The sequence below is a fragment of the Danio rerio genome, chromosome 11 (genome assembly GCF_052040795.2).
Source record: "Danio rerio strain M-AB ecotype USA chromosome 11, GRCz13ab, whole genome shotgun sequence".
In the NCBI taxonomy this organism is placed as follows: Eukaryota; Metazoa; Chordata; class Actinopteri; order Cypriniformes; family Danionidae; genus Danio; species Danio rerio.
The window spans coordinates 1,427,501-1,447,500 of NC_141031.1; the positions used below are offsets into that span (position 1 = coordinate 1,427,501).

General features: G+C 38.4%; 1 protein-coding gene across 2 annotated transcripts in view; it reads right to left on the reverse strand.

Annotated features, from left to right (window-relative positions):
- The window catches only part of iars1 (isoleucyl-tRNA synthetase 1), a 57,855-nt gene that overhangs the window by 33,989 nt on the left and 3,866 nt on the right, over window positions 1-20,000 (reverse strand). Inside the window, 11 exon segments of one of the 2 annotated variants that reach the window (NM_199896.3) lie at window positions 1,329-1,427; window positions 2,953-3,044; window positions 6,656-6,778; window positions 9,066-9,161; window positions 10,196-10,256; window positions 12,275-12,362; window positions 14,979-15,126; window positions 16,201-16,318; window positions 18,037-18,119; window positions 19,163-19,282; window positions 19,677-19,833. In NM_199896.3, coding sequence (NP_956190.3) covers window positions 1,329-1,427; window positions 2,953-3,044; window positions 6,656-6,778; window positions 9,066-9,161; window positions 10,196-10,256; window positions 12,275-12,362; window positions 14,979-15,126; window positions 16,201-16,318; window positions 18,037-18,119; window positions 19,163-19,282; window positions 19,677-19,833 — 1,185 coding nt within the window. 2 annotated transcript variants of the gene reach the window in all.

Below are 20,000 nucleotides of genomic sequence, written 5' to 3' on the forward strand. Positions count from 1 at the left end.
TATTATTTCTTGTATAATTATTATTAATATTATTACTACTATTGTTATTATTATTATTAATATTATGCCTTTTTCTTGGCAAAGAAAAACTGAACTAATAACTTAAAATAACGCACCCTTGAGCGCAGGAAGGTTAACTGTGCTCGTGGGCCTCCTCCAGACACAGCAGAACATCACAGACTTCATCAATTCTCATCGGGAAGAGGCATTTCTATTTAAGCTCCATCTCGACACCCAATACATCAATTTAATGATTTCTCCCTTCTCTTATGTGCTCATCTCTGAACTAAATGTAGGATTTAAGGGCAGCGTGATGAGCTGGACATCATCTCAGCCAACGGAAGAAATGCATGAAGACTGTTAACATGCAGACGTGGTGAGATTAAAGCAAGATAGGACTGATAATCGACTGAATTTAACATATAACCTGATTAAAGATAAGCACTGAGTCCTTAACTGAAGACACACACTCTGACTGGATCATTTGAATCAGTGAGTCATTTACTGAAGACTCACACTCTGACTGGATCATTTGAATCAGTGAGTCGTTTACTGAAGACTCACACTCTGACTGGATCATTTGAATCAGTGAGTCATTAACTGGAGACTCGCACTCTGGCTGGATCATCTGAATCAGTGAGTCATTAACTGAAGACTCACATTCTGACTGGATCATTTGAATCAGTGAGTCATTTACTGAAGACTCACACTCTGACTGGATCATTTGAATCAGTGAGTCATTAACTGAAGACTCGCACTCTGACTGGATCATTTGAATCAGTGAGTCATTAACTGAAGTCTCACACTCTGACTGGATCATCTGAATCAGTGGGTCATTAACTGAAAAATCCCATTCTGACTGGATCATTTTCATCAATGATTGGGATCAAAACAAAATCAATCGCAGGTTGCCAGATTGAGGGCAGGAGCGAATGATTTAAACCGTGTTCTTAATAAAAGCAGCTTATTTAGAACATGGTTTAAATCATTTGATTCTGCCTTCAATCTGGCAACCTGCGATTGCCTTTGTTTTGATCCATAAGTGCAATACCTAGTTCAACCACTGGGTGTCAAACTTACCTACTGCACCATTAAGAACCAACACAACAGACTTTAAAACCACATCTGAGAAACGAAGACGAGCTCTTACTTTGCAGATCACCATATCACACTTCATCAAGGGTCTGAATAGCCTATTACAATGTATGACAAAAGACCAACCCAAATCTGATGACGGATTATAGAGGAGCTGTAAGCATGTGCATCTGATCAACATGCAGCACACACACACACACACACACACACACACACACACACATTCTCAGTACCAGTAGCACTTGCTGTTGTTGTCCAGAAGTTTCTCCACCATGTGCTCCACCCTTATAAACCAGCTGGGCACTGCTTTGTAGATCAGCGGCGTGTCCGACCTGCAAACCAACGAGTTGTTCAATATTTAAACATCTGAAACATTAAATTACTTATGATATCATCACATGGCAGGACTAACTGTGCCAGATGACAAAATGTAAGATTGTCATGGAAACCTCTAGTATGCCGACCCCTAGTGACCATTTGAATCAGTGAGTCATTACCTGAAGATTCACATTCCGACTGGAACATTTGAATCAGTGAGTCATTAACTGAAGATTCACACTCCGACTGGATGATTAAATCAGTGAGTCATTAACTGAAGACTCACACTCCGACTGGATGATTGAATCAGTGAGTCATTAACTGAAGACTCGCACTCCGACTGGATGATTGAATCAGTGAGTCATTAACTGAAGACTCGCACTCCGACTGGATGATTAAATCAGTGAGTCATTAACTGAAGATTCGCACCTTGACTGGATCATTTGAATCAGTGAGTCATTAACTGAAGACTCACACTCCGACAGGATGATTGAATCAGTGAGTCATTAACTGAAGACTAACACTCCGACTGGATGATTGAATCAGTGAGTCAATAACTGAAGATTCGCACCTTGACTGGATCATTTGAATCAGTTTGTGATTAACTAAAGAATCGCACTCTGAATGGATCATCTGAATCAGTGAATCATTAACTTAAGATTCGCACTCTGACTGGATCATCTGAATCATTGAGTCATTAACTGAAGACTCACACTCTGACTGGATCATTTAAAAAAGTTTGACTCTTGGTCCAGTGTTTTCAGATTCACACAGATCCTGAAGTTCTTGATATCAGATAAAGATCATGTTTGACCTCATGTTCTCATTCTGATTCTCAGCGGATCGACTGTCAATAGCAGCGATGCATTCCCACTGACAAACATCTTCAACACCTATAATGCTCCTCTGTCTGCACTCCTGAGAGTGATTTATTGATGGCGTCAGCAAGTGTGTGTGTTTGTGTGCGCGTATGTGCGTGTGTGTATGTGTGTGTGTGTGTGTGTATATTAATGAGGCACCACTGTGACCTCTGTGAACACATGAGGAGCTGAAGCAGCAGGTTCATCATGAGCACCGAATGCTAATCAAACACTGCAATATTCAGGATATGCTACTGACTAAACACTGGCCTTACAAAATAGTTGCATAAATGATGCATTATAGACTTTATTGATTTAATATTTATTAATTTAATATTATTGATATTTTTATTATATTATTATTTATTATTTATTTTTTATAATATTATTTTTTTATTAATATTGCAAAAGAAATGACTAAAAAATAAAATAAAAATAAAAATGGAAATAAATGTATATGTGTGTTACTCTTAATTTTTCCTCTTTTGACAGCATTGATGCTGTAAAGAAGAACACTAGCTGTGCATACTGTCCATTCAAGATTTTAAATGTTAAAACAGGGTGTTCTGGGAAATGTTATCTGACCACGGTCACATACAATAATCCTGAACACCTCTACCAATGATTAGACACAAATGAGGTGTACAGTCATCATCAGAGTGTGCAGTACGTCTCTCACCTCCAGCAGAACGGGTAGCTGTGCTTGAAGGAGCTGGCGCTCACCAGACGTCCGTTCTCCTTCAGCCACTTGATGATGTTTTTGTCTGCATCCTGGAAAACACAGAGGACAGTAGAGCAGAATGTCAGAGAGCGTGCAGAGAATTAAAGCAGAGCTGGACTGAAGCCCTGATGCAGACACTGATGGAGAAGCTCAGACTATACTGCAGACTGAGCTGTGCGCTCTGTGTTCCTCCATGACCCCACAACACTGACTGCACATCCACTGGCTGACCTGTGCCAAACACTCTTAGAGAGGAAGAGAGGGAGAAAGGGAGGAAGGAAGGAAGGAAGGAAGGAAGGAAATGAAGGAAGGAAAGAAGGAAGGAAAGAAGGAAGGAAGGAAGGAAGGAAGAGGCAAAAAAGGAAATGAAGGAAATAACGAAGGAGGAAAGAAAGAAGAGGAAGGAAAGGAAATGAAGGAAGGAAGGAAGGAAAAGGCAAAAAAAGGAAATGAAGGAAGTAACGAAGGAGGAAAGAAAGAAGAGGAAGAGGAAGGAAGGAAGGAAGGAAGAGGCAAAAAAGGAAATGAAGGAAATAACGAAGGAGGAAAGAAAGAAGAGGAAGGAAAGGAAAGGAAAGGAAATGAAGGAAGGAAGGAAAGAAGGAAAAGGCAAAAAAAGGAAATGAAGGAAGTAACGAAGGAAGAAAGAAAGAAGAGGAAGAGGAAGGAAAGAAGGAAGGAAGGAAGGAAGGAAGAGGCAAAAAAGGAAATGAAGGAAATAACGAAGGAGGAAAGAAAGAAGAGGAAGGAAATGAAGGAAGGAAGAGGCAAAAAAGGAAATGAAGAAAGTAACGAAGGAGGAAAGAAAGAAGAGGAAGAAGGAAATGAAATGAAGGAAGGAAAGAAGGATCAAAGGAAGGAAAGAAGAAAAAGAAAAGAGATGAAGGAATGAAGGAAAGGTGGAAGGAAAAAATGAAGGAAGAGTGGAAGAAGGAGAAGGAAAATGGAAGAAAGGTAGGAAGGAAGGGCCAAGGATGGAAGGAAAAAAGGAAGGGAAAAAAGAAAGAGGAAAGGAAAAAAACGAAAAGGAAGGAGAGGAGGAAGAGGAAAGAAGGAAGGAAGGAAGGAAGGAAGGAAGGAAGGAAGGAAGGAAGGAAGGAAGGAGGGAAGGAAAAACAAATGAAGGTTGGAAGGAAGAAAAGGAGGAGGAAAATGGAAGTAAGGAAGGAAGGAAAATGAGGAAAATGGAAGGAAGGAAGAGAGGAAGAGAGAAAGGAAAGGAAATGAAAGAAGGAAGGAAAAAAGGAGGGAAGGATAAAATGAAGGAAGGAATGAAGGAAGGTGGGGAGGAAAGAAAGAAGGAAAAATGAGGAGGAAAAAGACAGAAGAAAGGAATAAAGAAAGAAAAGGTGAAGGGAAATGGATAAAAGGAAGGAAGGAAAGGAAAAAAGGAAGACAAGGAAGAAAGGAAATTAAGAAAGAAAAGTAGGAGAAAAAAGAAAGAAGGAAGAAAATGAGGAGGGTAAAGGAAGGAAGGTGGGGAGGAAAGAAAGGAGGAAAAAAATGGAAGGAAGAAAGGAAAAAAATAAGGAAGGAATGAGGGGAGGAAGGAAGGAAGGAAGGAAAGAAAGAGGCACTTGATGATCATGTAGGTGTTCTGAAATCCTTCCAGTGTAAGATTAAGCACAGCTCCAGCAGTTTGGAGATTCTCATGAACACTGAATCCTGCTTATTGCTCTTTACTGATCAAGAGCTCAAAGCTGATCCATCTACAGCTGCAGATTCACACACACATGCACGCAGACAGACACACACTTCCCTGCTGCTGCTTATTCTCTTCCTCTCTCCGCATTGCCGTCTCTCTGCAGAACTCTAATGCTAATTCTCTTTAATGGAAAGCGTCCGCTCGGTCACTCCGTTTGTCCTTGGAGCTCAATTGGCTCCTGTTTTATGCAGAATCGATTTCAGGAACCTTTTCTTAACCCGCACAACCTCATGAAGGCAGTCTGAAAACTTTACACCACTGCAGTGTTCACACACTCATTTATCATTAACACACACACATGTTTGTTTTTGTGAGAAGTGGGTACATTACATAGGTTTCCATTCATTTTATACTGTCCAAACCGTATATTGTATTGCCCTCACCCCACCCCTAAACCCAACCATCACAGGAGACTGTGTCCAGCTTTACTCTCTGATTAAACTCATTCTGTAGGATTTATAAGCATTTAGAGAAACGAGGACGTCACCAATGTCCTCATATTTCACCTCCTGTTTGTAATACCTGTCATACCCATGCCATTATACAGATTTGTGTCCTGATATGTCACAAAAACACGTACACACACACACACACACACACACACACACACACACACACACTATACTGAGGATGTCAAGAATCTTTATTGTTAATATAAAAACATTTTGGCGACGCAATGGCGCAGTAGGTAGTGTTGTTGTCTCACAACAAGAAGGTCGCTGGTTCGATCCTCGGCTCAGTTGGTGTTTCTGTGTGGAGTTTGCATGTTCTCCCTGTGTTGGCGTGGGTTTCCTCCGGGTGCTCCGGTTTCCCCCACAGTCCAAACACATGTGGTACAGGTGATTTGGGTAGGATAAATTGTCCATAGTGTATGAGTGTGTGTGTGAATGAGTGTGTGTGGATGTTTCCCAGAGATGCGTAAAAACGTGCTGGATAAGTTGGCGGTTCATTCCGCTGTTGCTAAACCGACAAGAAAATGAATGATTGATTGATTGATAAAGATATTTTTGATTGGCAATTCTTGGCATGAGGCACACTGTAATAAATATGATTATGATGAAATGTGATTATTAAAAATAATGTGCATATTTTCTCTGTAAAAAAGTTGATTCTGGATTTATTAAGTGAGATAAATGAATGAATTATTGATTTAATAAAAATAATAAATGCATTTATAAATTTTTATTAATTAATAATACATTTATATCAATTAATAAATAACAAAAAATTACAATTAACATAAAATGAACCAACAAAAGATAAAAATCATGCAAAACATTTTGAACTAAACGATAGATTTAATCGGCCTGATAGATTTGGCTGTAAATCATGTCTGAAAAAATTTATTTATATTTATCTGCCCATAAATCAGCTAAAAGTCATGCAAAAATAATTGAGAAAATGTAATGTTTATATTTGTTGGCCCATATATCAGCTATCAGCCTGAAAATCTCCAGGGAAATCGGTCTCGCTCCAAAAAATCCACATCAATGCATCCCTAGTAAACAAACTCCAGTGTCTCGGCATTACAGACAGCAGTGAGCCGTAATGAGTGATTCTGCAAAGAGAAGTGTCAAAACACACCATGACAGAGCAGAACTATGATGAACGTTTCTCTGGCACCAGCCTGAACTGCTGACATCAGCAATCCCACAATGCCTCTGTCACCCAATCACACCTCAATGTCACAGCATTGGAAATACACCATCGTCTGTGCATTCGGCTCCACAGAGAGACTTTCTTCAAAAGACAAAACAACTCACCCTCATCTTTTCTGTAGATTGATAATTGTGAGCATGTGTTAGTGCTTGGAGATACAGACAAGAAAGTCTGTATGTGTGAAAGGGGCTATTGTCATAAATCTGTCATAAACATGATTGTGATTATTAGGTCACTGTACCTTTATGACGTCTCAATAGTGTGCAGTGCTTCTCAGAGAAGTGAACAAGTGAGTACCTTCACATACTGTCCGGCGAAGTGTGTGACCTCCGGAGTGAATATGCCAGATGGGTCGACCGGGCAGATGGGGGCGGAGTCTCTCTGGATGATGTCATACTCCATACACACACGATAATCATCCTGCAGACACACAAGCACACACTGAAGATCAACACAGACTAAACAGATCAACACACAATAAAGATCAACACACACGGAACGGAACAACACACACTGAAAAGATCAACACACGCTGAAATTTATAAAATAAAATAAAATAAAATAAAAATAAATAAAAAAAATAATAAAATATATAATAATAAATAAATAAAAATAATATTAATTATTTTTATTATCATTATTATTATTATCATTATTATTATTATTATTATTATTATTATTATCTATAAATATAAATAAATATATATATACATGAATATGCCCCCTTATAATCGTTTTAAATAATCGTGATTACAATATTGACCATACTGCATAATCAAGCAGCCCTGAAATGACCCAGTATTAAATCCTGTCTTGTCTTTGTGTGTTTCTGTAGGACTGTGGAAATTGAGCATGCTCAGTTTGTCCTTCACTGCATTAAAACATCCAGCACAAAAAGAAGAAGAAGAGCAGAGTTTCATCAGATGCTCGGGCCTTCAGGCAAACTCCAGCTCACGTCTGATATCTGAGCTCCTGACCTGAAGCTTCTTCCTGACACTGTTTTTAATAAAGCGCTTCAGCTGGGCTTCGGGCTGTTTTTAATGACCTCCAAACTTTCTTCAGTCGCTCAAGAACGTCTTCTGCTCTTCATGTGTGCTGTTTTCTTATAAATGCAACAAATAATTTGGTTTCACTTTGCAGTTCTGTTGAACACCAAAGAATGGGCAAAACCATCTTACGATTAACCTAGGGTAATCTAATTAAGAGTGATCTAGTAATCTAAACAAGCAATCTAGAATAATCAAATTGAGCATTCTAAAGTAATCTAACCAAGCAATCTAGAGTAATCTAATCAAGTAATCAAGAGTAAACTAGAATACTCTACAGGGATTTACTTGAGTAATCTAGAGTAATTAAAGAGTAATCTAAAGTAATCTAATCAAGTAATCGTGAGTAATCTAAAACAGCCCTTAATCTAGAGTAATCAAACAGAACAATTTAATGCAATCCAATTGGACCATCTAGAGTCGTTTAACTGAGGAATCTACAATAATATAACAGTAATCTAGAGTAATCTGATTAGGTAATCTAGATTAATCTATAGTGATTTAATTGTGTAATCTACAGCAATCTAAGAGAGTAATATAGCGTAATCTAAATCAAAGAGTGATCTAAAGCAGTAATTAATCAAATTTAATTAGGTAATCTAGAGTGATTCATTTGAGTAATCTACAGTAATATAATAATCTAGAGTAATCTACAGAGATTTAATTGTGTAATCTAGAGTATTCCAAGAGTGTAATCTGAAATATAATATAATTACACTACAGCAATATAACAGAGTAATATCAAATATTCTAATCTAAAGTGATTTAATTGAATAGTTTACAGTAATATCACTGAGTAATCTAGAGTAATTGGAGTAATCTAGAGTAATCAAACTGAGCAATTTAGAGTAATCTAATTGAGTAATCCAGAGTGATTACCTGAATATTCCACAGTAATCCAACAGAGTAATTTAATCAAGTAATCATGTGAATTAATTGAAAAGTTTACAGTAATATCACAGAGTAATCTTACTGAGTAATCTAGAGTGATTTAATTGAGTAGTCTACAGTAATCTAATCAAGAAATCTAGTGATTTAATTGAAAAGTTTACAGTAATCTCATAGAGTAATCTAGAGTGATTTAATTGAGTAATGTAAAGTAATTTAATAGAGTAATCTAATCAAGTAATCTAGAGTAATCAAACTGTGCAATTTAAAGTAATCTAATTGAGTAATCTAGAGTGATTTAATTGAGTAATCTACAGGAATATAACAGAGTAATCTTAAGTAATCCAATCAAGTAATCTAAAGTAATCAGACTGAGCAATTTAGAGTAATCTAATTGAGTAATTAGGAGTGATTTAATGGAGTAAACTACAGTAATCTAATAGAGTAATCTAGAGTGATTTAATTTAAAAGGTTACAGTAATCTCACGGAGTAATCTATCTGATTAATCTAGAGTAATCAAACAGAGTATTCTAACTGAGTAATCTAAAGTGATTTAATTGAATAGCTTACAGTAATCTCACAGAGTATTCTTGAGTACCAATTAAAATAATGAACTATTAGGAGGACAAAAATAATGAGTAAATAAGTTTGTATGATTACAGTTGTATTCAGACTAATGTTTAGACTATATTTATGTATTACAGATAATTAATAACAGAATTTCAATTTCTGGATAACTCTTTAATGCATGTCAAGTGCAAAAGTGACTTACAGCTCCGAAGTACGGGGCCTGATGGACGACTCCTGTACCGTCATCATCACGAACATAATTATCCATCACTACCGAGAAGGCACCGGTCTCCTTACACTGAGAAAGACACACAATACATCACATCAGCATCAACATCACAATGTGCGCAATAGTCACAAGTTACGGAGGAAGATGAATGTGGAGTCTGGTCACCTCAAACTATGCAATCTAGAGTAATCCAACCAAGCAATCTAGAGTAATCTACTGGAGTAATCTACAGTAATCAAACAGAGTAATCTAATTTAGCCACGTAAAGTAATCAACTGGATTAATCCACAGCAATCAAACGGAGTAATCTAATTAAGCCATCTAGAGTAATCTACTGGAGTTAGAGTAATCTACTGGCATAATCTACAGTAAGATAACTGGGTGATCTAATTGAGCGGTCTAGAGTAATCTACTGAAGAATTCTAGAGTAATCTAATTGAGAAATCTAGAGTAATCTGCTAGTGTAATTTACATTAATCAAACTGAGTGATCTAACTGAGCCATCTAGAGTAATCTACTGGAGTTATCTTGAGAAATCTAACCAAGTAATCTACTGGAGTAATCTAGAATAATCTAATTCAGCCATCTAGAGTAATCTAATGGTGTAATCTACAGTAGTCTAACTGAGTGATCTAATTGAGCCATCTAGAGTAATCTACTGGAGCAATCTTGAGAAATCAAACCAGGTAATCTAATTGAGCCATCTAGAGTAATCTACTGGCATAATCCACGGTAAATTAACTGGGTGATCTAATTGGGTGATCTAGAGTAATCTACTGGAGTAATTTGAGTAATCTAGAGTAATCTAATAAAGCAATCTAGAGTAATATGGGAAATCTAGTTTAATGTAATTGTGCCATCTAGAGTAATCTACTGGAGCGATCGAAAGTAATCTAAATAACCTAGGGTAATCTAACTGAGCCATCTAGAGTAATCTTGAGAAATCTAATTGAACAATCTAAAGTAATCTACTGGAGTGCTTGCCTGTAATATTTGCGTTTGTTGTGAACCCACAGAATTACTGTTGTAATTTAATTGTAGCAGTAAGATCAGTCTGCGCTCAGGCCAGTGCATATGAATGATGAATCCGCAGGGACATTTACCTTGATGAAGTACTCGAAAAGAGGCTTGTATTTTTTGCCCTTCAGAGTCTTGCCAGGAAATCTATAAAACAAAAAACACACCTTAACAACATTGAACTACAACAACACAGCGGTCGGAGAATTACTGAAGCAAGTGAAACAGGAGAGCATCAAAACAAACTCTCCTTGACCTTTCAGAATTTAAACACATGGCAGGGTCTGCGACTGATCAATGCAGACAAAAACAGTTTAGAGTTTACTGCCATAAACGCTTCTATAGTTTTTAATGCAAAAATGTATAATATTTCCAAACACTTTATACATAAGTCTTTTAGTTCGATTGGGCATGAATGTCGAAATATGTCAAAAACACTGATAATACTTGCGAGTGATAAAAGTCTGTGTAAACAAGGCTTTACAGGTCTGGAATGAAATGAAGGCGGGCGAGCGAGCGAAGCGAACGAACGAACGAACAAACTCAATGGATTCAATGACAATGGATTAAACTAGTGAGTGCAAGAGTGAGTGAATGAGTGAGAGAGTGAGTGAATAAATGAATGAAGAAATAAATAGTATGAATAAACTAATTAATAATTTAATATATTAAATGATTGAATGGATTAAATTAATATGTGAATGTCGTTAATAAATAAATGAATAATGTGTGTGAATGAATGAATGAATGAATGGTTTGAATTAATGAATAAATAGTGTGAATGATTTAATTCAATGAATGAATGAATTAATGAATGAATTAATCAATTAATGAGTGAATGGTGTGAATGATTTATTGACTTAATGAATAAATCAAGCGATTGATTAAATGGTGTGAATTAATGAATGAATGAATGAGTGAACAGAGTGAGTGAATGAACGATGTAAATGAATAGTGTAAATAAATGAATGAAGTAATTAATGAATAAATGACTGAACAAATTAATGGTGTGAATATGTGAATGAATGAGTGAATACATAAATTATTGATTGAATGGTGTGAGTGAATGAATAAGTGGTTAGAATGAATGAATGTTGTGAATGGCACAAATGAATAAATGGAGTGAAAGATTCAATAAATAAATTAATCAAGCGACAAGATGGTGCGAATGAATGAATGAATGAATGAATGAATGAATGAATGAATAGTTTTGATCAGTAAGTGCAGTGAAGTCATCTCTACTTCTCTTTCCAGTCACAGCGTCTCCTGCTGAAGAACATTAATCAGCAGAGCAGAGATATTAATCAATAATAGCAGTTCAGCTCTGGACTAATCCCACAATACCTCAGCTTACTGTTATCAGCACACAACACACACACACACACACACACACACACACACACACACACACACACACACACACACACACACACACACACACACACACACACACACACACACACACACACACACACAGCTATAAGGATACTATGTACAAACACACAACACACACACACTGCTCAGAGGACACTACACACACACACTTCTCAGAGGACACTACACACACACACACACACACACACACTTTTCAGAGGACACTACACACACACACACACAAACAGAAATAACACATAGGTTAAAAGACACCACACACACAGACGAAAAAACAGATACAAACAGCTCAGAGGACACTATACTACACACTCACTTACTCAACCATTCATAGACATGCTTCAACGCACGCACAAACACACACATGCAATGCTCAGTGGACACTTATACCACACTCAGTCACAAAACACTTCTGAAAGGACACACACTCAATTATACATATACACACACACACACACACACACACTTCAACGCGTGCACACACATACTGCTCAGTACACACTTCACACACCACAATCGGTCACAAAACACACACACACACAAACACACAAACATACACACATTAAAAGACACCACACACACTCTCACTCTAACATACACACACACACACACACACACATTTACAAAAAAAGCACACGCACACACTTTCCTGACATTTATTTTATATTGGGGAGGATTGGGATGGATGGATTGGGAAGGATTATGCAAACTTTGGGACAAACCACTCATCAAAACCCTTATTGTCCCCGCTGTACATGTGTGTGTGCACTCACCGCTCCAGAATGGTGTATTCAGAGTCAGACTTGAAGAGAGCGACGAGTCTGGCCTCCATCATGATGTAGATCTTCTGTGAGCTGTTGTCTGACAAACACACAGCAATATTTGTGTTTTGATCAAATCAATGCAGTCTTTATGAGCAAAATAAAACATAATATGTAAACCGGCCTCAAACATTAAAGCTGTAGGTGTGAATGTAATGAGTGCAATATAATAATAAGCAAGTGTCTTTAATTATAGAGGAAGAGCTCATTTTGGAGACCAGTTTGTTTTGCTTTTTGGATTATATGACATTTAGTTGGGAGTAATTTTTTTAATATATACTTCCATCCATCCAAAAAATACGAAACATGATTTGGATGGATGAATGGATAGATGGATGGATGGGATGGCGTGAATTGGGATAGATGGACTGGAACGTATGGGATGGGATGGATGGATTGGGAAGGATTTGATGAATGGGATGGATTGGATGGATGAATGGATGGATGGATTGGGATGAATTAGGATGGACTGGAAAGGATTGAGAAAGATGGACTGGGATGGATGGATTGGGATGGATAGGGAGGGACTGGAATGGATTGGGATGGATGGATTGATGGATTGAGAGGGACTGGGATGGATTAATGGATTGGGATGAATTGGGAAGGATTGGAATGGGTGGACTGGGATGGACTGACTGGGATGGGATGGATGGATTGGGAGGGATTGGGATGGATGAACTGGGATGAGATGGATGGATTGGGAGGGATTTGGATGGATTGGGATGGACTGGGATGGACAGATGGGTTGGAATGGATGCATCGCGAAGGATAGGAATGGATGGATGGATGGATGGATGGAGTGGGATTGATTGAGAGGGATTGGGATGGATGGACTGGGATGGATAGATTGGGAGGGATTTGGATGGATTGGGATGGACTGGGATGGACAGATGGCTTGGAATGGATGGATCGGGAAGGATTGGGATGGATGGATGGATGGATGGATGGAGTGGGATTGATTGAGAGGGATTGGGATGGATGGACTGGGATGGATAGATTGGGAGGGATTTGGATGGATTGGGATGGACTGGGATGGACAGATGGCTTGGAATGGATGGATCGGGAAGGATTGGGATGGATGGATGGATGGATGGATGGAGTGGGATTGATTGAGAGGGATTGGGATGGATGGACTGGGATGGATAGATTGGGAGGGATTTGGATGGATTGGAATGGACTGGGATGGACAGATGGATAAATTGGGAAGGATTGGAGTAGATGAACTGAGATGGATGGATAGATGGATGATTGGATTGGATTGGGATTGAGGGACGGATTGGGATGGACTGGGATGGGATGGATGAATGATTGGGATGAATTGGAATGGACAGATGGATGGATGGATTGGGATGGATTGGGATAGATTAGGATGAATTGGGATGGAATGGATGGACGGATGGATGGATGGAGCAGGATGGACTGGGATAGAATGAATTGGGATGGATGGATGGATTGGGATGGATGGAAAAGGCATTTGTATTAATTTAGTTTTTTAAATAACTCAGTTAACAGATACATGTGCCAGAATCAGAAACCAAGTTATCCTGAGCTGAATTTTATTTTGAAGTAATTAAATCCAATAATTATGTGGTTCGTGATTATGTGAATGATGATGTGAATGATGATGGAAATCTAAAAATCATGTCAGCTTCTACATTTGTATGAATGATTAAAATGCTGATTGTTAAACATATCGTTACTTATTATTCATGAGTATTGTTATTGTTTTATCCTAAAATGTTGATTGTTAAATATACTGATAACCATTATTGATTATGGGTTTTGTTTGTTTGTAATACCATAAACCTTTTTCATATGATCTATGTAAACATCAGAAATGCTTTGGCAATACATTGATTTAAGTTGAGCACAGATCAGCTGAGTCATAACAGACACACTCAGATGTGACGGAAAACCCCTGAACAGAGTTTTTCCCCAATAACTTATTTTTCATTTATTGTATACATTTTGCTATTATTATTATTATTATTATTATTATTTTTTTGTCTATTTATTTATTTATTTAATAAGTGATTAATTTTATTTTGTACTAATAATCGTAATTATTTACAACAATATGTGTGTGAGAGAGAGAGAATATATTTAATTTATAATTTATTATATTTAATATAATTTTAATGTATTAATTGTATTATTTTTTATTAATAATTGTATTCATATTTTTATTATACATTTTTTGTTCATTACTTTGAAAATATTAATTTTTATTATTAAATATTGCATGCATCATGAAAAGCTCTGGCAATACTGCAACAAAACGCCATGCTAATAAAGCTGTATTTTCATTGGTATTCAGCACGAGTCTCTCCTGCAGCAGAAGCAGAGCTGAAGAACAGCTGAACACACACAGCGCCACCTGCTGGACGCTCACAACTGGGTCACAAACACATATATGGTGGAAAGACAACACAATCAGCCATTTACTCACTCCACGCTGCTTTAGTGTTTGTATTTTTATTATTACTGTTATTATTTTATCATTATTTTTTGTATTTTGCATTAATGTTACTGATGGATTTGTTTTAGATGTGAAGTAGAACAGTGTGGATTTGTGCTGCGTTGTTGTTGTTCGCCTAGTTGATGATGGCAATAGGGGGAAAATGAATAAATGTATTTGTAAAGTAACTGTGCTGACCTTTGACCCGGACGTAGATGAGCTCTGGGTTGACGCAGAGTGCCAGGTTGCTGGGGAGGGTCCAGGGTGTGGTGGTCCAGGCGATCAAGCTGACGGACGGATCCTCCAGCAAAGGGAAATTGACGATCACTGACGGGTCCTGCACATCCTGCACACACACACACATACATATTAACATCACCCATACAAAGTACAACAACACACACACACACACACACAAACATCTCTCTCTCTCACACACACACCAACATCTTTCACTAACACACAGTACACACATGAACACATACATGATCTCACACACACACACACACACACACACACACACACACGAACATCTCTCTCTCACACACACACACCAACATCTTTCATTAACACACAGTACACACATGAACACATACATGATCTCACACACACACACACACACACACACACACACGAACATCTCTCTCTCTCACACACACACCAACATCTTTCACTAACACACAGCACACACATGAACACATAAATGATCTCACACACACACACACACACGAACATCTCTCTCTCACACACACACCAACATCTTTCACTAACACACAGTACACACATGAACACATACATGATCTCACACACACACACACACACACACACACACACACACACACACACACACACACACACCAACATCTTTCACTTACACACAGTACACACATGAACACATACATGATCTCACACACACACACACACACACACACACGAACATCTCTCTCTCTCACACACACACCAACATCTTTCACTAACACACAGTACACACATGAACACATACATGATCTCACACACACACACACACACACACACACACACACCAACATCTCTCTCTCACACACACACACCAACATCTTTCACTAACACACAGTACACACATGAACACATACATGATCTCACACACACACACACACACACACACACACACACACACACACACACACACACACACACACACACACACACACACACACACGAACATCTCTCTCTCTCTCACACACACCAACATCTTTCACTAACACACAGTACACACATGAACACATACATGATCACACACACACACACACACACACACACACATCTCTCTCTCACACACACCAACATCTTTCACTAACACACAGTACACACATGAACACATACATGATCTCACACACACACACACACACGCGCACACACACACACACACACACAGCATTACCTTGTAGTTCTGATTGGCCTCAAAGTTGGAGAGCGGAGTGTTGCAGGCGGTGGAGAACGGCATCACCTTCACCCCGCGGTACACCAGACCACTGTCATACAGCTGCTTAAACACCCACCTGAACACACACACACACACACACACATTTGTTTTTGTGAAAAGTGGGTACATTACACAGGCTTCCATTCATTTTATACCGTTATAAAAACTGTATATTGTATTGCCCTCACCCCACACCTACCCCTAAACCCAACCATCACAGGAGACTGTGTGCAGCTTTACTCTCTGATTAAACTCATCCTGTGGGATTTATAAGCTTTCTGAGAAATGAGGACGTCACCAATGTCCCCATATTTTACCTGCTTTTTGTAATACCTGTGTCATACCAGGGCTCGAAATAGCGACCATTTTGGTCGCATATGCGCCCGAATTTTAAGCTATGCGACCTCATAATATATATTGGGAGCATTCGTGCGACTGAATATTTAGGTTGGAGTGCGACCTGTTTTTTTTTTTTTTTTTCCTAAAAACGTGCTGAATAGCTCTTCCCTGCTGCTATATTGGTTCATATTAGCTGTCAATCACTCAAGACTTTCCGCTGTCAAATGACAATCTCACGGCAATTCGTAACTTTTTTATACGTTTCCTCGTGAGATCAGGCTGCAACAGCGCAAATGTCCACTAAAACACCATCGCCAAAGAAGCTTGCCTTTACTGCGTTTAAACTGATGCGGGTTATAACAAAGAACAGTATTGCGTCGGTGGTTATTGGGAGAATCCTGCTCTGCCCCCCTCATATTGGGCCGGCTGACTCGCATGCTTTTCCACAAACACAGAAAAAGGTAATTCAGCGCGTAACAAGGCTGAGCATTAAATCGACAAGAACCGAAACCAAAACTTTTAAAAGTGAGACTTTTTCTCCTTTCTTTTGTCCGTTCTTTCTTGAGGTGTATATTATTTTTCTATTTAATTACTGATGACTGCTTTGCACCTTTCAGCATTGAATTGAATGATTTATTATATTATTTTGTTTGTTTTGTAGCAGAAATAGGCTACTATTTATTAAATTGATATGCATATAAAAACAGCAGTACAAAATAAATATTTCTTACTGCAACGCTTCATTTGTGTTTGATGCAAACCATCGATTTATTTTCCATAGAGTAACAGCAGGACTTTATATAGCAGATAACTTGCATTAAAGCACATTTAAGGCAGCATGATGATGAGAAATATACTTCATTGTTAGTATTATTGTCATCATCGTCATCATTAATATTTTATAATTATTCAAAATTAATTTTGGAATTATTGCACAAATATTAAATCATCACAGCATTAGTTAGATAATTGTTTCTGGGTTTTGTTAGTCCCAATTGTCAAATACAATAAATCCCTTAATATACAACTTGTCAATATCATACATTTTTGGTGGGTGCTCCTAAATTTTTTCTGGTGCTCCTAAATGTTTCAGGTTGGGAGCACCAGTGCTACCAAGTAAGAAAGTTAATTTCGAGCCCTGCATACCCATGTCAATATACAGATTTGTGTCCTGATATGTCACAAAAACACGTACACACACACACACACAATTCTTAACTCTGATTGGCTGGAGGGTGTGCATTATTTTCGTTGAAACGCACGGGTAGTTACAGTCCGTTTCGAATAATAAAATGAGTTTCTTCTAAACATCAGTAGCTACAATAGCAACTCACATGTGCTGCACGGGAAACCGATGAGACAGGAAATCCACAAAATTAGACAAATACTCATTACTCAGTATGCCATGTTTGTTTGTGTTTGTGTGTGTGTATGTGTGTTTCAAGCAGCTCTCACCACACAGTCTCCATGAACCAGGGGTAGAGGGTCTTATAGTCGTTCCTGAAGTCAATCCAGCGCCCCATCCGCCTCACCGAGTTCTGCAGTAATGATAATTAATAAATAACAATTAGTGGCTTGAGGGCGACGCGGTGGCGCAGTGGCTAGCAATGTCACCTCACAGCATGAAGGTCGCTGGTTTGAGCCTCAGTTGGGTCAGTTGGCGTTTCTTTGTGGAGTTTGCATGTTCTCCCCATGTTTGCATGTGTCTCCGGTTTCCACCCACAATCCAAACACATGCGCTATAGGGGAATTGGGTACGCCAAAATGTCCGCTGTGTATGAGTGGGTATAAGTGTTTCTCAGTGATGGGTTGCAGCTGGAAGAGCATCTGCTGCGTAAAATATATGCTGGATAAGTTGGCGGTTCATTCCGCTGTGGCAACCCCTGATTAATACAGGAACTAAGCCGAAAGGAAAATAAATGAATGAATTAGTGGCTTGAAGAAAGGACTTCTACGTTACGCTTGGAGTGGGTTAGGTACTGTTTGAAAAGAAAACCTGAGCAATTTGACAAAATCTGGCATCCTGTTATCCGTTACCCTGACAAAAACCCTATGGACTGACGCATCATGTTCATTCATTCATTTTCTTTCGGCTTAGTCCCTTATTAATCCGGGGTCGCCACAGTGGAATGAACCGCCAACTTAACAAACATATGTTTTACACAGCAGATGCCCTTCCAGCTGCAACCCAGTACTGGGAAACACCCATACACACTCAGATTTCACACACACACATACACTACGGCCAATTTAGTCAATCAATTCCCCTATAGCGCATGTGTCTGGACTGTGGGGGAAACCTTAGGACCCAGAGGAAACCCACTCCAACACGTGGAGAACATGCAAACCACACAGAAACGACAACTGGGACTCGAACCAGCGTCTTGCTGTGAGGTGACAGTGCTAACCACTGAGCCACTGTGCCGCCAATATCACATCATATACTCCAGAAAAACTAAATATTGCAGCCCTTAATGCTAACAGTGTTCAGAAACTACAATAACTGTATTTTACTCTTAGTTTAGAGGTTAAAAACCAAACAAACACAAACACACACACACACAGACGCACACACTCATACCTCCCACTCATCAGCATATCTCATGACGATGCTCCGGCACTGTTTGTTGTACTCCTCGATGCCCATCTTCATCACATCCTCGGGTCCTTTGATGTTCAGAGATTTATCGATCTCATACTCCTGAAGAAGAACAACAGCCACAGACTTTACTTATTTTACCAGACACATTTGAACCAGTTGTAGAAGACTCAACACAATATTAAACCACTGTACACTGCAAACAAATGCTTTTCTGTCTTGTTTACAGTCCAAATATCTTAAAGTTCTTAAATCAGGAAGAATTTTCAAGACAAGCAAAAGATATCGTCTTGTTTTCAGAAATAATGAGTCCAAATTAAGTGAGTTTATCCTTAAAACAAGACGATATGTTTTGCTTGTCTGGTAAAAGCTTCTTGATTTTTGAGTTTTTAGATATTTGGACTGGAAACAGGAGAAAAACTCTTCTTTATTTGCAGTATGACACCATTTGCTCTGCTCTTTAAGGCAATTTAGATCATCTTTTGTGTTTTCTCACCACCGGCAGGCCGTGGCAGTCCCAGCCGAAGCGGCGCTCCACGTGGAAGCCGTTCTGATGAGCGAATCGCGTCACGATGTCCTTGATGGTTCCCGCCAGAATATGACCATAGTGAGGCAGACCTGTGGCGAAGGGCGGCCCGTCGTAGAACGTGAACCTGAACGACAATAAACACAGTGAGAGAGAGTGTGCAAGTGTTGATTTATATATATATATATATATATATATATATATATATATATATATATATATATATATATATATATATTTATATATATATATTTATATATATATATATATATATATATATATATATATATATAT